Source organism: Hesperophylax consimilis, chromosome 15 (assembly GCF_061612785.1).
Source record: "Hesperophylax consimilis isolate HC1 chromosome 15, BYU_Hcon_1.0, whole genome shotgun sequence".
Classification (NCBI taxonomy): domain Eukaryota; kingdom Metazoa; phylum Arthropoda; class Insecta; order Trichoptera; family Limnephilidae; genus Hesperophylax; species Hesperophylax consimilis.
The window spans coordinates 30,000,416-30,024,255 of NC_142850.1; the positions used below are offsets into that span (position 1 = coordinate 30,000,416).

The 23,840-nt window shown below is 34.5% G+C and overlaps 1 protein-coding gene across 10 annotated transcripts in view; it reads left to right on the plus strand.

The window, feature by feature from the left end:
* lap (phosphatidylinositol-binding clathrin assembly protein lap) overlaps positions 1-23,840 on the plus strand; it is a 189,394-nt gene that overhangs the window by 69,149 nt on the left and 96,405 nt on the right. For all 10 annotated transcript variants that reach the window (XM_089640448.1, XM_089640449.1, XM_089640443.1 and 7 more), the window contains exon 2: positions 14,831-14,973. In XM_089640448.1, coding sequence (XP_089496574.1) covers positions 14,831-14,973 — 143 coding nt within the window. The remainder of the gene's footprint in view (positions 1-14,830; positions 14,974-23,840) is intronic.

The window sequence follows — 23,840 nt, forward strand, 5'->3', positions numbered from 1 at the left end:
GTCATCAGGAGATCGAAAGCTTTCAAAATGGCAAATGTTTTAGGCAGGTTTAATTTACGAGTTGATTTTTGATAAAGTTCCCCACTTCAATCAGCTAATTTTAAATAGTATTTGTTTTTCTGGAAACAATGCACTATTCATTAAATTATGACGTGCAAACCCTCTGAAAACTCTGTCCTGACGTTGAAAAATACCTCTTATAATAATCTCACCAGATTATTTCGTCTATTTTAGATTGATTATCATTTAATAACATCAACATCTCTCATCGCTCTATGAATATAATAGTCCATACCGATACAATTATGCACTTTACGTAAATTTCTGTAAGATAGAAGTACGTAATTACTCGTGTAAACGTCTGCGGCTTACCGAGGCTTGAGCGGTCGATTTAGTCCGCTTAAATTTGAGAGAGGAATGCCACACATAGCGAGGATACGGTCCGTCTGATCGGTATATCAGGCCATAGCAAGACTAGTAGACATGTTAGCTATAAAACTGAAAACCTGTTAGAAGCATCCGAAATTGGGTCACCTAGGTAACCGAAGGTTGACAGCTAAGGAGTTCTGAAATAATCTTTACAAATTAAAAACGAGTGAAATATCACTTTATTTACAAATTTATCATTAATTAGATCATGCATCAGGACAGAACTTATAGAATTTTTGAAATTTTCGAACAGTACTTATCAAAGATATAAGCCCTCAAAATGTTGAATTTTTCGGTCGGCTGATAAGCGTGTGATGTCACTGTACACGCATAAATGTCAGAATAGTTGGTACTGCAACACTGCCATTCGAATTATGAATTGTGTCTCGCGTGACGTCAGGAGACATGATTGTATACGTTTTCAAGTTCACTTTGAAATCTCATTACTTTTTTAATGTGAATACCGCACAAGAGTCTCAACTGCTCCCAATGGTCTGGAGCCAGTGAGACAATGGCAACCCAAATTTGGGTACGTTGTGAGGCTGAAGGTAGTGCGGAAGGGAAGAATTTTTGAATTTATATTAGGTCGTGGAATATTCCTGGGTGAACATTACTAGCAGTAGGAACACAACGTAGTTTTATGTTTAAGTTTTTGTACCGTCTTGCATCAGCTCGAGTGCCGCTGTTCGCTCGCCTGACCAGCGATCCATCTCTTGCTGCCTGCTGCTCCTCCTGAATTATTATTATGACGAGTTAGCCGCATCTGGTGTTAATGTCCACCATAAATTATTCTGCCCAACGACGTTCAGTAAACATAAGAGCTATTCCAAACATAAACATTACACCGCCTGCAGCAAACTATGTAGGTACATCTTATTATTTGTATCATGTTCATTTGCGTTTATCCAGCTGGCCTGTCAATGTCTTCTATTGCTGTTGTTTATCGAATCGATTATAACGTAATAACGCACGTTACCTAATATCTTTAAATAATAGAAGTTTAATGTTTTTAGTAATTCAAAGTGTCTCTAATTGTAGGTGAAATTTCAAGGCAATTTAAAAGTTATCAATAATACTCGTTTTCTCACATTAAAAGACGTACAATATGACATTAGGAAAGTACTGATACTATTCGATGCATCCCATATTATACATATATTACATAAATAATTCTGTGGACTGTAACGGTGACCGGTTATGTCGTCAAAATGATAATTCAACACACCTCCAAAAAGTGATATAAAGTCATGAAAAGTGATGAAAGAAAAATTAGGTTAAATACGTTACATAGGTAACTATTTAACCTAGTTTTGGTTTCATCACTTTTAATGACTATATCACTTTTTAAAGGTGTGTTGAATTTTCATTTTGATGAAATATCATGGAACGGACTGTAACACCTCGCGTCCAAAAATTATTTTTCTAAATTTCTCTTATTTCAAAAATTTTCCTCCGAAATCATAAGATTTGTAAGTAGGTTCCTTTACGTACGAGTACATATTAATCATAACACATTTATTTTATGTAACATTTTTTATTTAAAATAAGGAATTATGTAACTATACAATGTATATAAATAAAAATGTAATTTTTAATTATTGAAGACAATATTAGCGATTTCTAAACGAAAATCTGAATCAGAAAAATCAGAAAAGGATACGGTCACATCTAGCACTCGAACCCAGGACCCTAGTCTTTCCGGGACACCGCTCTACCACTGAGCTAATGGGACCCTATCCCCCTCGGTCACTTTTAACTGTATCATACTTCGAATAAGAACTACCACATGAACATTGTCTTCATTTTTTTTTCTTTCACGCACATTTCGATTCCTGGGTTCGAGTCCTAGATGTGACCGTATCCTTTCATTCTATCCTATCCTATCCTTTTACAAATTTCAACCAACGTTACATTCGAATATGCTTGAGTTTTTACATACCTATATTATATAGATGATATAATTTTGCACAAAAACGGCGCTATAGAAATCAAAATATTATTTATTATAATGTCGCCTGTGACAGGTAAAAACATGTTTTTTTTGGAAAACAGCGTCATCTGTTGAACAAACATGCTTTTTTTTTAATAACGTAATCTGTTGTACGTAAAAGCAACACGCGCTATTGTTTCTCTATCTGCACAGACATATTGAGCCGCAGCAACGCGTAGCGAGGTACATACAGCTAGTGACAAATAATTAGGTAAACGTTCAGCAACGCAGTTCAGTGTGAACATTTTCTGCGCAGGGTCTTGCAACATTCGGTTCATGTCGATTGCTTGCAAAAGTTCAAATAAACACGACGATTTGACATTTGAAAAAATAATCTTTATTGAAACGGCCACCATCTTAAAACGGAAACGTTACATACAAAAAATATACAGGCGGACGTAATATAAAACAGTCGAGTTAACAGGACTTCGCTACGCGCGCTCAGTCAATAAAATATTCAAGTTACTTTACTTGTTGAACAAACGAAAAACAAACCACGAATAACTGTATTTTTAAAGTGGTTGTCGATATTCTTCTGAACCGTTGCCGGGGAGTCTCTTTCCATTATATTCGTTTATAATTATAATAAGTGGCTTATTTGTATAGCACCCGTTTTGTGAAATATCATACTAAGGACGCTTTACAGTGTTCATAAATTATCGTAATATACGTCAATTCGTTATTATATTATAGATTGATTGACAACCTTTATAAAATAAACGAAGAGTTGTGTTTATATAAATGCTGTGAATAGGGTTCAGATTTGTTTGACAGAACGTCAAGATTGGAAGAACGAACAAGATACCTGTCTACTTGTTATGTAGTTTTCGGTTTCCTATAAAACCACAACATGCTATAATTTCAGGGTTTATTTATTTATTTATTTATTTATTTGGAAAAGTTGACAGCAAATCTGTAATTATATAATGATACAATAATAATATTATTAATTATGCCAATTATGAACTTTCCACTGATGAATAGTTAATGGTGTTACAATGGTGTACAATGGCATAGAGATGTTCTCTTAAATTAATTTCTTGTTTAGTTAGGAAATATTAAAAATATTAAAATAAAGGAGGGTGGGGGGAGGAGGGGGAAATATAGGATAAGGATTAAGAGGCAAAGGACGGGAATATATAGGAATTGAACTAGTTTGAGTTTTGTTGATTATTGAGTTTTTGTTTTATGTCGCGTAAAGTCGAGTTAAATATGTCAATATGGTTATAATTTAAGTTAAAAAAGTGTGTGGATCTGTAGATAAATGAGTTTTGTTTGGAATTTGTCTTACAATGAGGGAGATTAAAAGTAAGCGACTGTCTGCTGTTGCGATTGGGAACATGGAATAATAGGCGTTGAAGAAGATCAGGACTATCGATTAAATTGTGTGTAATTTTGAATAACATTACCAAATCTGCTACATTTCTTCGGAAAGTTAACGTCTGTATATTGAAGAACTTTGCAGAGTCTTCATTACTGATATGAGATCGAAAAGAGCGGAAATTAAGGTACCTTAAAAATCTATTTTGAACACTTTCAATTCTATTTTTATGTATTGCATAGCCTGGGTTCCACACTTGTGATGCGTATTCAAGGATACTACGAGCGTATGAGAAATACAGTGTTTTGAAAGTAGCAATGTCTTTGAATTGTTTACAGGAACGGATTATGAAACCCAGCATAGAAGATGCGTTAGTGACTACGTGGTCAATATGTTTATTGAAATTCAGTTTACTATCAAGTATAACCCCAAGGTCCTTAATTTCTGATTTGGTAGATAAAGGTTGATGATTAATTGAGTATTCGTGTATAAATATGTTTTTGTTTCTAGTAAAGCGTACGATGAAGCATTTGGATATATTTAATTCCAGACAATGGGCATTAACATACGCGTTTAAACGTTGTAAATCCTTTTGCAGCTTGTGACAGTCTTCGATTGATTTTATAGGTGAGAAGATTTTCATGTCATCTGCATATAGGATGGTCTGCGAGTGTAAAAAGCAGTGACCAATATCATTGATATAGATATTAAATAGTAACGGTCCTAACAGGCTGCCTTGAGGAACTCCCGATGTTACAGCAACAGAGTCGGATTTAAATCCAGCAACCACTACTATTTGACTACGGTTGGAGATATAAGAAGAGAGCCAACGATAAAGATTGCCGTGAATACCAATCTTTAAAAGCTTGTTCAACAAGGTTGAATGATCGACCTTGTCAAACGCCTTACTATAGTCGGTATAGACAGTGTCCACTTGTATTCTGTTATCCAAATTATCCTGCAGGTACTCTGTGAAGGTTAAAAGATTTGTGGTTGTAGATTTACCACTAATGAAACCGTGTTGGGTCGTATTCAGGCTGGGCTTAAGAGCAGAATATAGTTGGTCATAGACTATTTTTTCAAAAATTTTGTTAAATATACAAAGTTTGGAGATTGGCCTGTAGTTTTTAACGTCTGTTTTTTTGCCATTTTTGAAAATAGGAGACACATAAGCAGATTTCCATATAACAGGGACAGTGCAATCGGTTAGGGAACGATTGAAAATTAAAGAAAGGGGTAAGGCTAGATTGTGTGCACATTGTTTGATAAAGATTGAAGGTATTTCGTCAGGACCGGCACCTTTGCGAATATCAATTTCCTTAAGGTATTTTAAGACGATTTCTCGTGTCACCTCAATATTGCTTATATTGGATGTATGGTTCCCGACGTCAGTTGGATCAAGGGTAAGTGGATCGGAGGGTTTACTGAAAACTGAACTGAAATATTTTGAAAATAAATTTGCAATTTCCGTTCCATTATTGGCTTTCAGCTCTCCAAAATACATACATTTTGGGACACCTTGGGATGCGTTAGAAGATTTGACGTGGCTCCAGAAGTTTTTAGGGTTTGAGGAAATATTGTTTTCAATATTACTCAAGAAACGGGCTTTGCTTTTCCGACATAAGTCTTTGTGCCGTTTACGAAGCAGGGAAAATGCGTCATAGTCAGCCTGATTCTTGTGTTTTTTATATTTGCTAAAGTATTTTGATTTTTCCTTAGTTACCTTAATAAGGGCAGCACTGTACCAAGGAGGATATTTCGAGTTCCACGAAAGTTTATGAGGAATATGAAGATTTATGAGGTATTTCAAAAACGTATAGAAACCGTCAAGCGCTGGTTCTATTTGAGAGGTAGAAAAAATGGAAGCCCAGTCAGCTTGTTCAAGGGCGAAATTAATTGAATCGTAGTCTCCACGATTATATAGAAAAACTTTTCTTTTCGCATTTGTCAATGAAGGAGTTTCCTGAAATGGCACACTAATGGATAGAGCTTTATGATGTTCATCTTCGGGAACTAGCGGGTCGTCATTAGATTCGACGGAGATTAGTAGATTTGACAGAATCAGATCTAGGATATGGCCGCTTGAGTTTAGTTCACCGTTATATTGAGAGAGGTTCAGAAAATGCATACAGTCTACGAAGTAATTACTAACGTGAGTAGAGTAATTACTAGCTGCATAGTGAGCAGATGGCGTAGTTTGGATCCATGAAATTTCAGGAAGATTAAAGTCACCTAAGATAATAAAAGAATCATTGGGGTTATTTGATACTACGTCTGATAACATGTTCAGGAAATTTTCGATTAAATATTGATGTTGAGTCCCTCCGGGGATGTACACGCAACATATATGGACCAAACTGTGAGGTGTAGTATTGGTGCGAATGGTGACCCAAATGTCTTCAGCACAAGAAGTCCATTCTGGTCTGGCGACGCTGATCAGCTCCTGTTTAATAGCTATCACTACACCACCGCCAAGACGCTGACCGGTGGAAGCGTAATCGCGGTCTCTACGATATACATAGTATCGAGGATCGAAAAGTTCTTCGTCTCTGATACCTTTGGTGAGCCATGATTCTGTGAGGGCAATTAAATCGTAATCGTTTGAAAAGGTATTTTGAAGGATCGTCGTAGTCTTGGTACGAAGACCTCTACAGTTCTGGTGATATATTGCTAAAGACATGGGGAGTATTCGAATAAATATTAGTGAGTAGGCGGTAAGTTATACATATAAATGATAACTTCAATAAGTGAGTTCGGTTATAGTGGTCATGCAGTTTTACAAAGTAAGTACATCTAACACAATAATTTCTTGGTATGGGTGCATAAAGTAGTTTAAAATAATAATGGTATAAAAATCTTGTAATACGCATCTCTGGCTCGGCTAGTGATAATATTATTCTGATGTTGATATAATTAGATGGAGGTAGATATCCATATTGGAGGTAAGAGCGGTTAATAATACTATTCAGTTTATATTTGAGTGAAATATTTGTTGACAAATGAGTATACATTTGTTGACAAATGAGTATACATGGCAACACAGTACAGCGGCTATTGAACACACTTTTCAAAAGAGATATAAAGGCACTAAGAAAAAAAAGGCATCTAAAAGTCGTGAAAAGCGATGAAAAAGTAGGTTAGATTAAGAGGTTTTTTTCAGGATCATTTTTAATGTCTACATCACTTTTCAAAGTGTGTTCATTTGTCGCTGTGTTGAGTTGTCTTGGACCCTTTATTTTATTTATTATTATAACTTATAAGTATTCCCTGAGCATTGTTTTGTGGTCAGATCCTATTTTACATATCATTATTATATCTATGAAATCCCAGCATTCGTATTGTGTTACTTAGGTTGTATGACAACATTTATATGTCCTTATTTATATACGTTGCATTATCTGCTGAGTGCACATTTTGCATTGTTGTTTCTTGCTGCGAACATAATTTTGTAACAACGCGGCAACCTGTATTTGTTTTTTTTCCCATTCATAGATTTGCCATTTATTGCTTAATAGCTTTCATGTTGTTTCTCTATGCTTAGTCAGATTTTTGCGGTTTAATGTTGAGGAGGATAAAAGTTATGTTATACGTATTTGATATGATGGATACATCAATTGACTTGACTGATAGACTATGTTTTTAAAATATTTTGAAATCAAGTCCAGCTTTTTGGGTACATTAACTGATTTAGAAATTTTAATTTCGAGCACTTAATAATAATAATAATAATACTTGGATGACTTGTATAGCGCCGTTTTTGTGCAAAAACACCTCAAGGGCGCTGTACAAACTCATAATACATTTCTACAGTGAGCTATGTTATTACTTAACTATTTATGGAGAAAATATACAGTACAATACTTACCTGGTAGGTCACTTGAGATTAACACTTAATTACTTGCCTATAATTTACAAAAATCTACCAATATTTGCGTTTGAATAATGTGAATCTCCCAGTGCAATTCGACATCCATCCACACGAATAAAAAATAGTATTGGTAATTTATTAAGAATCTCTTTAAAATTAATGGTAATCCGGTTAAAAACTAGATTAAAAAACAATGAATTTAAAAAATAATTGAGTTACATGACCTTAATCTCACCTAAAAGAAAAATGCCATCTCATAAACCATTGCAAATAGAAGGAAAAACCTAAAATTTTCAGATGGTTAAAATTATCTGGGATCACATGTCGATAAACACTTATCATTTTAGCAGCACATACAAAAAAATAAAGAAAAAAATTTCCCACTAATTGGTGTATTTGGTAGAACAGCCCATCTTCTACCAACACAAGTAAATAGAGGATTATACTTTAGTTTAATCCAGTCCCATCTAAATTATTTAATTGAAATAACACATACATGACAAACATTTAAACGACCTACAAAATAATACTGAATAAAGTTATAAAAAACATTTTAATTATAACCCAGATACGAAGTACCAAAAAAGTACCACGAAACGAAATTATTGAAAATCGGAAAACTGTACGAACATAACATATGCTTATTAATCTGCAAAATCCAAAATGGATTTTTACACACGAACACAACATTTATAAAACATCACAAGTACACGAACACTACACAAGACAACATAATAAACTGTGATCAGTTGTGGTCAAATTGACAGCTCCCAGTTATTATAATTAAAATATCATCCAAGGTTACTAACGAAAATGTGCCCTCCGAAACTGAAATTCACTGCTTTTCCTACATTCATACCCCAGCACAGTACAGCGTGTTATATACTATAGCGGACTATAGCCTATGTACCCCAAGTACAACACGCACATAATATTGCACGCGCACATTTCCATCAAAACTTGGTATTTTAAATATGCACACCGCATAAAACCCGTTCGTGAAACAGCATTATGCATCCAGTGAATCATGCAATATTGCTCCCTATTGATCTCAGAGGTGACTCAAGGTGACGTGGGGACAAGGCGTGCGTACCTTCCGCTAACCCCTGAAAGCCTGATTCATACAGCCTTTATCCATATTATTATAAGGCGGTGATTCACTCGCTGAACAGTGCAATTTATTTTCATCCCCCTTTTTATTAAAAGCTACGATATTGTGAAGAGATTACTTAAAATTTATTAATTTTGCTGTTTATTTATATATTTTATAACGATAATAAATTTGTACATTTAAGTGATATTTAAATGTAAATCTATTCATTTTAAAACTGTTTACTTGATGAAAGTGGAGATCTACAAAACAAACTGTAAATAGTTGATAATATCAAATGAAAAAAAAATTCTTGAATAAGCTGCAAATTTATTGAAATTTTTGTCTTAAAATACATTTGTTATTATCTACAGCGAAACCGGTAGGTGATGTATTATGTTTCCGTAAATTATTTATCCATCCAAGGTGATATATTTTATTTAAATTTCAGATATAAATAAAAATGTTCGTTTGTTAAATATCTTGTATCTCCGAAAGTTCCGAGTGTGTTTTTATATATGTACATATATTAGTCACCTTTGACAGGTAAAAAATGCTTTAAAAAAAAAACTGTGATATCTGTTGGACGTAAAAGTAAAACGCGATATTGTTGCTCTATCTGCACAGTCAGACTGCGCCACGGCAACGCGTGGCGGATATAGTTAGTTTGAAATACAAAATGTTTGTTTATTAATTAATTACATACTTTTGTTATCACAAACCATTACAAAACGTGATATTTTTCTGTTTTTATGACAAGAACTGTTGTCATTGTAAATTATGTAATGCACATGATTGCTTTGTATTTATATTATTGATAACGTCAAGGTGTTAGGTTACATAATCATTTTATGTAAATTCATTTTATTTATTACGTATAATATTATGTACCAAATTATGAGGCGTTATGATAAAATTATATCGTCATTCATGTACACCACACAGATAGAACGGTGGCACCACATTGTTGTATAATCATCAAAATTACTAATTTCGGTTGTCAGATCAAAATTGCTTTAATATAAATGTAATTTTTAAAATTAGAACTGATTGTATGAAGAATTCAGAAAAGCAATAAAGTACCCATCAATAATATAATGTTTTTAACAGAGAATTATTTTTGTCATTTTCAAAATTTCAAGAATTCTGACTATCTCGTGATTTTTCACGGGTCTGCGCTAGTTGTATACAGTTATATAGTGTACTTTTATGAAGGTAAATGAATGCGAAGGAGAATGGAAACAGGATACTATTTTTCACCCCCTGCTCACCGATGCACCATCGAGAAACCCAAAACCGGAGTGTTTTAAGGCCCCGTAGTAAGCGTTCAAAGATATTAAATACGAATGTTAGAGGGAGCGCGGTCATATTTAAAAACTATAAAAATTGAGCGAAAATGGTGAATATATTTAATAAAACACTACACGTTTGAAAGGCAAAAATCTCTCGACAAATGCTTTAGTTTAATTTAATTTAATTTAAAGTTTAATTTAAAGATACACTGATTTTTTCATGCCTTTAACACATTAATTAACAGAACGAAACGTGTTTTTAATAATTTTTGGAGCTTACTTTGCGATTTTTTTCTATCGAGGGAATTTTATATAATTAACGTTTCGGAATAACAATTTTTTTTGGAACTTAAAGAATTAGAGGGAAACTTGTTATAAAGCGGTAGAAATTGGGAATGCGACGACTTAATGGCCGTATATATTTGTTATAGGATAAAAAGTGCGAGATGACTTTTTATATAAATTTCACTTTAGTTTCTTGAATAAAGTGGAAACTAACCCACTTCCCGAGATCCGATCCAGTTGATACTCGACATTGTCGATGACAAAGCATTCTATCGACTCTTGGTGGCAACCACGTACACACACGAGGACGTATTATTATCGCGGATGTATTAGGGTATGTTTTGAGGCTGAGGTAGCGGGGAGGGGAAGGGGAAGAGGATGGTGACGTGGAAGAAGAGTGTGAATAATTACCTGGCTATTCACCATGCACGGCTAAAGCCATTTCAAGCAACTTTACAATTCTGATTGGTGGTCTTACACCAGGGCGATACTGAGGTTATCTTCCACTCAGTATGTTATACCACCTTCTGATTGTGTTCCTACGCATTTAAACAATGATTAACAGGTTTTTATCAAGCTGTTTCTTTAAGTGAGCGTAAAATTATGAAAACAATAACGTTTTATTGCAAACAATGCATATCGGTTTATTTATAATTCACTCGAAATCCAGCCCTTGGCTTGAATCATTCACTTTCATTCATTATCTAACAGCCGAGACAATGTCTATCGCTTTATTGTTAGTAGATAGTTATTTGCTGTTATCCAATTTGAAATCCAACCTGAGCGCCATTGCTTGCGTGATCGCATGTCAGTACGCAATGCACATTTTTTGGGGCGTTATTGCGTTTCAGATTACAAACAACATGATTTTTTCGTTTTATGATGTAATTTCAGCCACCTTTTTGTTGCTAAGCTTTTTAAAATTAATTAAAAAATATTTTAATAACCTAACATAAATCTGTAAAACATTATTATTATTGGTTGGGGTGGTCGATTTACAACGGAGAAAATTGGTATTTTGGAATTGACGGTTAAAAGCGGGATTGTAGGCCTTACGAATAAATTAATAGGTTTCCCGATAAACTTTTAGTATATTTCGTGTCGGAACACGTGTTCATTAAAATCCAAATGTTTTTGGAGTACAACGAAAATGCTTCGTATCGCCATGATATATTATCAAGACAAATGGATAAAACATTCTTAAATTGATGTTTTATCGATTAAGGCCTGTTAATTTATCGTCAGGGCAAAAATCGATTTCTCTCCGTGTACGAAATAGGTTTACCATTTTTTATCATTGCCATTCGTTTGACTATATTCATTTTGTGCATTGCTGTACAAATATTAAGTATGAAAATATTTTTTATGTTGGCATTACTCCAAACTCCTGAGATTTCTCTTCATGTCTTTCTTTTGGTTATGCTTGGAATGAACCATCTACGGGTTAGGAGGGATCTACACATTGTTACACATTTCTTCGGATTGTTTCCTGGATGGTTTTAAAACTCGGTCATCATGGAGAGCTTTCATTTCTATGTTCCCGATGGTTATCTCCGTCACTGACAAGATATACTGTTCTATATCCCAGCCTGCAGGACTAACTTGCTTTACAACAGATTACCACTCTCCTACAAAAAACAAACAAATGTCAATATATTCAAAGCGTTCATGAAAAATGGATCTGGGACACAAGGAGTAGGGAAATTGACAGAACATTGCAACCAAACACAGACCGATTGAAGTGAGATAGATTACATTAGATTAGATTAAAATTTAATAAAAATTACCATCAATGAAACTGCCTTCGAAAGTCAATCTCTGTTATTACTAGTATAGTTGATATTTGATATACCCACTGTCTATATTTATGTAAGAATTTTCCTTTACAAATGTATTTAAAATCGCATTAAAATGAACAATTTTGTAATGTTTTTAAAATTAATAAATTAATTTAATTGGAGGAACCTAACAAGTGTGATTGATGCCACTTAATTCTGTATTCTGTTTATACTTTAGAGTATCTGAAGTCTTTACGTAGAGTTTTTCTAAATGAGAAATGGACATTTTTTCTTCATTCCTCTTGTTTTGGAGGTCAAGTGTGTAAAATTTTATCAACCTCCGAATAAAACTGTACATTTGTATAAAAATCAAATCCACGCCGCCCGGTGGATACTCTTCTTTTTATAAATAGATTTGACTTGAATGAATTCGCTAAGTATATAAACCACATCGTGAATATTCAAGGCAAGGTTGTTTCATTCCAAAGAACAAAACAGAGTAATCCCGAAAACCCTTTTCAAAAACATCACAGTTAATCAATAATAAAAATTTTAATTAAGGAAAAAGTTCATTATTTATTTTAATTGCCTTTAAAGCATTTGAAGGCAAAATAGAAGCTACGTGTTTCTCTTCAAAATATTTATTCTATAAATAGTTGAATCAATAGAATAAAGTCAAATTGATAATGTTTTTCATCGCATCATTGATCTAGAGAAAGAGAAGGCTTGATAGCAGCGAATTCTGGGATTCCCCAACTATCTCTCTCAATTCTATTTATAACAGAGAACACGCTTTTCATGTGTCAATCAAATTCCGTCTTCTAATACAAACTTAAGATTGTTACTTAATTTTAAACGCTGTAAAAAGTGGGAATTGTGTACAAAAATATTTAAAATGACTGAGCTCCTTTCAAACAGTTAGGTTGTTTTTTTTTATCAATGCGCAACTCTGTAGGGAAGGTAAGAGGTTCTATTTCGGTAGAAAGCTATTGATTTTTCGAAGTGAACTCGCATTTGATTTCCTGTATAATATTCCACGAAACACTTTGTACAAATTTATATAAAACAAAATGAAATCATTAGGTTTTGTCGACACTTACGCATATAATGGGAAATGTCGATCTAAAACATATAAGTTCTGTTTACGTTGGTATATTCTAGGCTAGCTACCCTAGGTTAACTGGAGTTAATCATCGTTCGTGTAGGTATAAATAGAATCACTTCCATTGGAAGAGTGAGACGACCTTAGGACTCTATTCTTCAATGCCGCGGGGTTAAAGTTGTACTCGCAAGGTACAAGTTTATCGGGAAAATACAAACGAAAGCTCAATACGTTATTGAGATTCATTCTCTTGGCGGTCTTGGCCTTTTACGTCAAAAGCAAATCGAAAACACAACTAGTGGGTCTATATCCTATATCCATCAAATCAAACTTTCTGTAATAAAAATGACAAAAAACACAATGCATACGCTCTTTGTTGCTCATAGTTTTCTTTTGTGTCACGATAATGAATTGTAAAATTTAGAATAGTTAGGTTCGAAGTCTACTCATGTAATAAACTTCAATATTTCAGATATGATTTGAGATTTTCGGTTCCATGATAACTCCTCAAAACGACAATTCAACACACCTTTAAGTGATAAAAAGTCATTAAAAGTGATGAAACAAAACTAGTTTTAGTTTCATCACTTTTCATAACTTTATAAAACTTTTTACAGGTGTGTTAAATTGTCATTTTGATGAGTTATCCGGTCTCCGAGATTTTCACGGCCAAAAGTATTAAAGTTATTTAATGAAACAAACACTCTTTAGCCACTAATTTATTAAATTCACCAACTATACAATATTGTTTTCATCAACCGGCTTCGCTTTGCACAAGCTAAATAAATTTGCAGTTTAATAAAATCTTTGTCTCATTTAATAACATGTCAAATCACTCACAAGTGATTGCTTTATACGGAAACATTTAATGAAATATTATTTGACAGATTACAACCTAATCGACAAAAAATGACAGGTTACATGAAAGCATGTCTAACCATACAAAAACTTGTAACTTTCAATAATGCGTGAAAATTAAAAGACTGATGGAGATTTTTACTGAAACTTCCGAGACATTATTTAAGGTAGACTCGAATCTCGGGAATCGAGCCCCTGACATTGCCCGAGAGTTCAAGTATGCGTACGCTGTAAATTATATATAAGTAGATTCTTCGCGTATAGATTGTACCCACATTATGAATGAATTAATGGCCTATCATCGTGTATATATATATCACATAACGTATTTTCTAAAAGAACTTTGTAGCTTAGGAAATATTTTTTGTTGGTCTTGGACACAGAAATTCTGGATAAATACTCAGTGGTAATATCATCATCATCTACTACCGAACGAAGGCCTCCATTCTTCTCGGTTCCATTAAATTGTATTTCCGCTAAATTTGCTAAACTTATAGGTTTAAAGGTTTAAATGACTGGAAATAGTGCCACGTGTACATCGGTCGCTTGCGGTAATTTGTAAGTAAATTAATGAAGAGCTGTAGTGCCACGCGTTTCAGGGCCGCATCAGCTCATCAGTGCTATATGTCGTCGGTCTGTTTCCACCTTTAATAGTAACCCTGAGCATTGAATAAATTATTAATTTGATTTATCCATTCCATTCCTTCCAGTAATGTGTCACATAAAGTAATACGTATACGAATTCTTTAATTTCCATGTAATTCCAAACTGATGATTTCTTCTTTTTCTAATGTTGAATTTTATTGTTTTTTTTCAGATCTAGTCCACTGCACGAATGAGCCCAACGTTTCAATACCACAGCTAGCAAATCTTCTCGTCGAGAGGTCACAGAGTACCAATTGGGTGGTTGTCTATAAAGCCCTTATCACAGTGCATCACATGCTAGCGTATGGCAATGAGGTAAGATTGTAATACATATTTATTTTATTCATTTGAAGTAAATAGGTGAGTAAACTTAAGAGGAAACCGGGTGGTGTTTTTTCCATACAAACGTATTCCTCATTTCCCTCTCTGGATTTTGACACTAGAGAAAATATTTTTTTTACATAATATGAATATTGACCGCAAGCGTGTCGGTACGTTTTGATTTTTTTGATAAGTTACTTTTTATAGGAGTTATAACCCTTCAAAAATTGTTAAAATTGCCTTTTTTTAACGCCATCAACAAACGTTCAGTATACAAATAAGACGATGTATTTAAAAAAAAATCAAAACGTACAGACATAGAATGTTTTCTTCCAATACATTTGGTAAAAAAAATCTTGGAAATCGGTTCAGTTTTGGAGTAGAAAAATGAGGACTACAAAACCTCGATTTTGACAATTTTATTTAGGTATTATCAGGCTGAGGTGCATGTGTCCCTTTCTCTCAGTATTCGGGGTTGAGGGGGGGCGGAGAGGGTTTTGTTGAATACGTATACAGTCAACGAAGTGATGTGACATTCTCAATAATTATATCGATACGCTAGTCCACAAGTGTTGTCATGTCCCGAGTTATCGATGTTTTTTTAAAATTATTTTTCTGTTTGCTGACTTATCTTGAGTGTGCCAATACTTACCGAGCTTATTTACTAAAGTTATTGTGACAAATTTAATTTTTTTACGTCAAATAAATTAATGGAAAAAAATGAAGAAAAAAAACACCTGTTACAGACAGACCCCGAGATGATTCCGTTCCGTATTGCCGAGTTGGATATGGAACACAAAAATTAATTAAAATATTTTTTGATAACTTTTGGAGGTTGTACTCAACATAATATTATCCCTTTATAGGACACTTTTTTAAAGATACAACTACCGAACCAAAAAAACTTTTATATTTGACTAAATATATTGTTCTAGATTTAAAAAAAAAATTATATTTTACAAGATGTGTGATGGTAAGTACATACACCACTGATCGTTTGATGGAATGCTGGTACAGCGTATGTTCAGTGGTACATGCATCTACCACATGTTGTTGAATCGATTATGTTATTATAATATCATATTATACAAATGAATATTGAAATCTATGTATAAGAGGCACCATATTGTTTATTGTGCTACATATTAGGTACATACACATAACTAGTTTAGTTTTTATTTAACTTTTTTAATACGTTTTATTATTACAGAAAAATGTACTTTTGGGAATACCTCCTACATCACTTGACATTTTCAATCTTCTTCAATGATCTAATATTTTTTGTTTTTAAACGCTTTATTGTAAAAAAAATTACTGTTTAACATCTACACAATGAAATTAAAACAATTTATGGTCCAGACCTTTCCCTCGCCGGTAAATTTCTTGGTATGCGACCGTCAATTATTTCTGGTTAAATCGCATTGGTGGTAGAAATTTTCTAACAGTGGAACGATTTTTTGCCAGATTTCATCGTCCCTCTCAATTTTTTCATACAGCAAACCTTTTGGACTCCACACAACAAAATAACAATAATTACGACGAGTAATATGTAACTGGCCTTGTACTTGGTAGAAGTAATTATGATTCCGTTTTAATGTTAAAGAATGGTCTTCCAATTTACAGTAATCAATTATCTTTTGTGCAATTCCCTCTTCTGGTGACATATTTGCTATACTATAAGGGCATTTAATTTCAATTATAGAATCCTCACCGATAAGGCCATCCGGACTTGCCGCTAAAAAGTTTTTGGTTTTATCGATAAATAGCCCACAAGCGGATACCTGCAAACTTGTTTTTTTTGAAAATTGCTCTATTGCTAGGCTTTCATTTTCTTTTCCATAATTTGTGGCCATAGTTCCTTTGAATTGTGAGTACAGTAAAGAGTTTAATACTCCGGTAACTGAAGTTTTTTGCCGAAGCTTATATATTTTTCCAAATTTAGACGCCGTTATCCGCTTACGTCTTTCAATTGCCCACAGATTGTTATTGCTTTGGCCTACCGTATTCCGTTAGAGCTCTTCCTTATTCGTTGAAGATAATTCTTTGAGAAATTCCTCTTTTTTCGTTTCAAATATTTCAGGTGGCATATCTGGTTCTAATTCCAATTGACCATAATTTTCATCGGGCCCTGTAACTTTTTTTCTTTTTTCTGTCATATTTTCATTAGACTTTAGTTTTTTTTTTCGACACATTTGTGTATTCTCCTTCGAACGTCGTTTTCTCTCTATAAAGTGCTTCGTGTATTTGCCGGGACTGTGGCCTTGGATTTTCTTTTGTATTCTTGAATGGTTTGCCAATTCACTATTCCACGAAGCTACTGCTCCAAAACATCTTGCTTGGTAAGATCCTCTTGTAGTAAAATTTACCCTTTTTTCATCTATAAATTTGGCGATAACGTTGTTGAATTGCTCCACAGTGTTATTTGTCACGTCAATAATAAGACTTTCTGCATTTGCTATCAGAGACAATAAGAATTGTTGGATATCAGTCCATATTCCACAATCTCGAAGATCGCTTACTAAATTTGGATCATCAGTATACTTCTCCGGCTTGCAATAGTACGATGCACAATTTTTATGATCACCAAACACATGATTTGCGGTATTTTTATGTCCTTTTTCAATTTTTTTTATTTTATCACTTTGTACTGTGTTTTCTTGCTCTTTCCTGTAATTTACTGCTCCAACTACAGCTCTTCTCATGCGTAAAACGTTTGCTTCAACCTTTTTCCTTATATGAACTGGTACAAAGCCTTTAGCGTTGTTGGTTTTTTTTCCAAGTGCTTTCATTTTGTTGCAAAAATTGCGGAGTAAGTGATTTTTGCACTCTATTTTTTGTACTATAAGGTTAGGACCATATGGCATTTGTTGCATTATTTTTTTCATGATGGTGGAGTCGACATCACCAACTAGTTTGTTAAATTTCAATCCATGCATTTCCATGCTTCTCGAGAACCCTTCTGCTATAATGTGGGCTTCCATGGCATTAGCACTGTCACGCCAGTTTATGAAGCACCTGTGCTCAGAAGCAACTATGTGTAGTTTAGTAGCTCTAGCACATATGCAGCAGTATGAGTTTCGCACTCCCAGAAATAAAACCTTTTTAGTTCGTAGTCCAACTATGCACCCTGCGCCAGATGAGGAGCTAAATCCACTTTTGTACGACCTCTTTGCCCAGGAGCCATCTGCAACCACCGTTACCAAAGGATAGCCACCCTCATCTACGTCACCGTTTAAAATGGCTAGCCTTTTTTCTTCTTCACCAGCTGCGATCATTTCTTCTAAGGCACATTCTTCAATTGTTGGCGCTAAACATTGTTCTATGTTCGTGTAAGTCTTACAATCCATATTTGGCATATTTAAAACCCCACAAATTTCATTCCATTGTGAATACCCATTTCCTGTACACATCACTCCTTCGACGACAGCAGTATTTATAGACATTTTCCGTTTCGGGTCTTCGGAGTGTACGTATTCTATTTTCTTGCACATTTTGCACTCGAAAACATACTGGCTTAGAAGACCATTTCGTCGTTCCTTCACAAATTTTAAATCGGAAAATGTGCAGTTGGTGTGTTCGTGCTTTATATTTGATATTTCCGAAAACAAATATTTTATATCCACAACCTGTATACACGCACCCACAAGTCTCATTTACTTGTGCGTGTGCAGAAGATGAGCTCGGAGCAGGCAGTCACATGTATATAACTACGCACAAGTCGCGATGTGACTGAGGTGATGAGCGAACAGCAGGCGCTGTAGTTGCGAGTTGCGACGTGACTTTTTTATGTGAATACCGCACAAGAGTCCAAACTGCTCCCGTCTGGAGCCAGTGAGACTGTGGATTCCCCAATTGGCGACTTAATTGGACTAGTATTACAAAACCCTGTAAGCTGATAGCTGATTTGGCCGTAACTAAGTCGCCGCGTGTATCATTATTTCTCCAGACAATTATTTTATATTATATTTAATTAATATTCTTTTTAATGAATATTATTTTTAATATTGTGAAACAACATAAATTAATTAAAATCAATTTACTTGCGCACGCCGTGATTTGAATCCGAGACCTCCGGACTCGAAGTCGAGAGCCTTACCCCTCAACCACGGAGGCAAAATAAATGTATCTACGTACATATTTGTAGTAAGTAATAATAATAATAAAGTTAAGTACAATACAATATTAAATAATGTAGACCTCGCTATTTTATTACGAATATGTACCTAGGCACCTACTTAATTTTTGGAATAAATGAATAGCAGTAAATGAAATAATAAGAACTGATCGCGATAATATGACGCGAAGTCGCTATCGGGCGCACACCTGTAGCCACGCACACACACGCATTGGGGTTCACCAATACACCGATAGCGCTTTTGCTGTCCCCGCTGAGAACGAAATAGAAATAATTTTTACAAATACCTACCGTTAAAATTTCTCGGCGCTCCTACGCGCTCTTAATCATTTACAATTGGTCTGGCTCCTCAGCTAGTATGAAGTCATAAAAATCCGTATTAATCATTTCGGGTTCTGAAATGCGTTGAGCAGATTTTTATACCAAGGAAAATGTATTTTTATCATGCAGAAATAAGTTTAGATCATAGACATATGAATATTAGTAGACCTGCCCTAAGTGATTAAAAGCGTATTATCCCCACTCCCCATACCGGTTCCATTGAAGCCGGCTGTGCTCGCGTATGGCCTCAAGTGAAATTTGAAAACGTGACGTCATCTTTCTTGTGCGAACTATGGTCGAGGCATCATCGGTTCATTTTACGAAATAACACGGCAAAATGTTGACTTGTGCTATGAAAACTTGTAAAAATAGATGTGAAAAAGAGAATAAACCCAACTGTCGTATTACATTCCATATATAAGCATTATTTTACTTTATTTTAAGCATATTCACATCGTATAATATGGATCAGTTGTAGAAACATAATATACTATCACATCGAGAAACGTCTGGACGCGAAACACAAAGCTGGTTGGTTGCTGGGAAGTAAATTATGAACATTTATAAAAGTGTCTTAACTAAATACTTAAACGAAATATTCGACTCTGAAAATATAACCGAATTTTTTTGCCGAATTTGGACTTCGCAAATTTGTTCATAACGTGGCGAGTAATTTGCGCTCCCATGTAAAAATGTCTATTCATTCAAAAGCAGATTTTACTTTTAAGAAGTAAATGGTGATATTATAATGCGAGATGCCTATTTACTGTCAGATTGATTTATTGACGAATCACAGTCAGCTTCACCCCCTTCGTTCTTCAACAGTTGATTTTACCCCTCGCCATTATCTTCTCGTCTATTAATTCCTATGTCTGTGGTTTAGATCATCCAAAGATCCAACTGCATATTTTGATTTCGAAGATCCCATTTTAGTTCAGTCGGAATGCGGACGATGGGCAACTCGGCAATAAAATCGACGTTTATTTATTTGTATTCCATTATTTTACTGTAAATCACCTTTCACATTTAACTTTTTTCGATATCATTTTGATTTATAAGATATTATTACAAGCAATAATTAGTCGCCTGAAATATCAATACAAATTGAAAATATCTCCCGAGTAAAAATAAATGCCGCCGACGGGAATTGAACCCGCATCTTCTGATGTCCGGTCAGGTGTTCTGGACTACTGAGCTACGTCGGCTTATTTCAAAAACACTAAATTATTAAATATGTACATTGATATTAATTATATATTATTAAAAAAAAATTGCGTTTATATTGCTTATAATAATTTGTTATCCTTTGAAAACCTTGTCTTATAAACATCAGTTTATAATTTAAAAAAATAATAATTTAGATTTATATTCCAACATATTTTAAAATCACCGAAAAAAGGTTGACAATAATGTGTTTAATCAAAAGATTTATCTGAAAATATCAAAAGATTACCAATGAAAATTCCTGAAAATCTTCATTAAATGCACCTAATACTTTTGACCTAAGAAGAGAATCCACCTGTGGTCATTTTTGGAATATAGCAATATAATATCGCATAATTATTGAGTATAGAATTGATAATTAAGGTTTTGCAAGATTATTTTGCTTTGTACTTGAAATGACCTTCAATAATTATTTGATTTGAAATGCTTTTATTATACGATAACCTGTTTATGGAGCCATTCATTCAACCCTGAAATTATTATGATATTTCTTGTTATCGTCAATTGTTTTTTGTGTGTATTTTGATATTTACTTTCGCTCCGCAGGTCAATAATTATTATTGCATTATTATCTTTCACTTTCACTTGCTTCAATAATTGGCTTGAACATTGTCAATGCAACTCGTGATTATTTTTTTAGAATCAATCTATTTTTTTTTAATCGATTTAATTTTTTTTTAATGGAAGCTGCTGCAAAGTGGTTAAGGGATTCGGCTGCGGGGTCGAGACGTCCCAGATTCATTACCCGGTAGAATCAATTTAAATATGCCAAAAATTACATTTACTTTAATACACATAAGCACTTAAATTTATAGATTTATTTACATTCGTACTTCGTTCCAGGTCAAAAGAATTGCTTAAAATGTCCCTAGCTGTTTTAAGCAGCCAAATATTTATAATAAAGCCAAGAATTTCTCAATCTTGCTCTTCGCCTTTCCTTCCCCCATTTTCATTCGGAATTCGTTGGTAACTTTTTATCTTTTAGCCCTTCTCAATTTATTTGGCTGTGACATTCAATTAAAAGTTCCTCCGAATCACAGACATATGAATATTAATAGACTAGAAATTAAGGATGAGGGGTAAAATCAACTGTTGAAGAAGTTGTCTGTTTTGTTTTGTTTATTTTCCCCATTAGGGGTTGGATAACGGGCCTCGTCCCCGCATGCACGACTGGAGCTTCTTATTATTCTTTCTTACCGGGGGACTCCGCCAATCACCTGCGCCACCCCTGATGAGCGTTGGTGGTCAGAGGGGTGACTGTGCGGGCTGAGGTAACCTCCACCCTGCCTCCGACCTCCTGACGCTTCTTTCCCCTAGGTTCTTTAGGGTTTTATCCCTCTTTTTCCAATACTTATCTTCAGGGCACCACCGGGTGGTCGGCTAAGGGGTGTGGAAGTCCTGACCTGCACCAGTCGCCCCAACCACCACCAATTTCTCAACAGGACTGCCAGTCGTGGTTCGGCGAAACTCCCCCGTCACTCTATTGTTTACTTTACTTTTATGTGTTTACAGGTACTGGAGTGTGGGTCCCCTCCACCAACTATCTGCCTGACACTTGAACTTGATTGTTTTGTTGTTTATTTTTCTGTGTTGTCCTTAGTTTAGTACTTGTAAGCGCTTGCATACCGCTTCATAACACCGTATGCGGGGACATTGAAGGCCTAGCTTCATTTATATAAATTGTAGAGCCGTTTATTCAAAAAAATTAGATTCATGCGAGAGCTCCGAAGGGGTGACCATAAGTCACCTATACCGGGGTGGGACAGGGTGGGTGTACCTTCAATGTTGAAGAACGAAGAGGGTAAAGCTGACTGTGATTCGTCAATAAATCAATCTGATAGTATATAGGCATCTCGCCTTATAATATCACCATTTAGTTCTTAAAAGTAAAATCTGCTTTTGAATGAATAGACATTTTTACATGGGAGCGCAAATTACTCGCCACGTTATGAACAAATTTACGAAGTCCAAATTCGGCAAAATAAATTTCTTCTATTTTCAGAGTCGAATATTTCGTTTATGTATTTAGTTAAGACACTTTTATAAATGTTCATAATTTACTTCCCAGCAACCAACCAGTTTTGTGTTTCACGTCCAGACGTGTCTCGATGTGATAGTATAATATGTTTCTACAACTGATCCATATTATACGATGTGAATATGCTTAAAATAAAGTAAAATAATGCTTATATATGGAATGTAATACGACAATTGGGTTTATTCTCTTTTTCACATCTATTTTTACAAGTTTTCATAGTACAAGTCAACATTTTGCCGTGTTATTTCGTAAAATGAACCGATGATGCCTCGATCATAGTTCGCACAAGAATGATGACGTCACGTTTTCTAAATACACTTGAGGCCATACGCGAGCCCAGCCGGCTCCAATGGAACCGGTATGGGGAGTGGGAATAATACGCTTTTAATCACTTAGGGCAGGTCTACTAATATTCATATGTCTATGCTCCGAATAAAAATAATCGATTACTAGCTGAAGTCCCCAGATTTGCCCGGGCTTTACGCAAAGTTTTCGAATTCTAATGAAGACAGTGACCTTCCTCTTGTTTTGAAAGTCAAGTGTGCACAATTTCATCAATTTCAGAAAAAAACTAGATTTGTATAACAATCAAATACACGCTACCAGCTACAGACACTCTTTTTTAATGTAAATACTGGTGGATCTCCCGCAATGCTTCGCTATTGGTAATGTCTTTCTTAGGCGCCTCTGACTTCTTCCACCATTCACTACTTTATACCACAATGTAACTGTTAAAAAACTACATTAAATTAACTCGATTAAATTACTTATTCATAATTAATATTAGAATTCTTTACAATGTTTCTATATGTTTACTTCCTGGCCTAGATTCCAAAATCAATCCAGTTCATTTGGAAATCATTTCCCTGGTTTGTGAAAAGTCTAGTCTATATTGCATAAGTTTTTATACATTTCATTAGCGAATGCAAAAAATCAGTGCATTCGTCACTTACCGCCTTTGCAACGATTAAAACCATTATGCAATGATAAAAAATAATGCTCTTTTGTGCATAAGATTGAATTTGTTTTGTTATTATATCATTCTTTTATTATTCTGCAATCTGTAATGAGTTGCTCCTGTTGTCCTTGTAGCGATAACCCACGACCCGCCGTAGTTAGTAATTAATAAGATTGTAAGTAGTA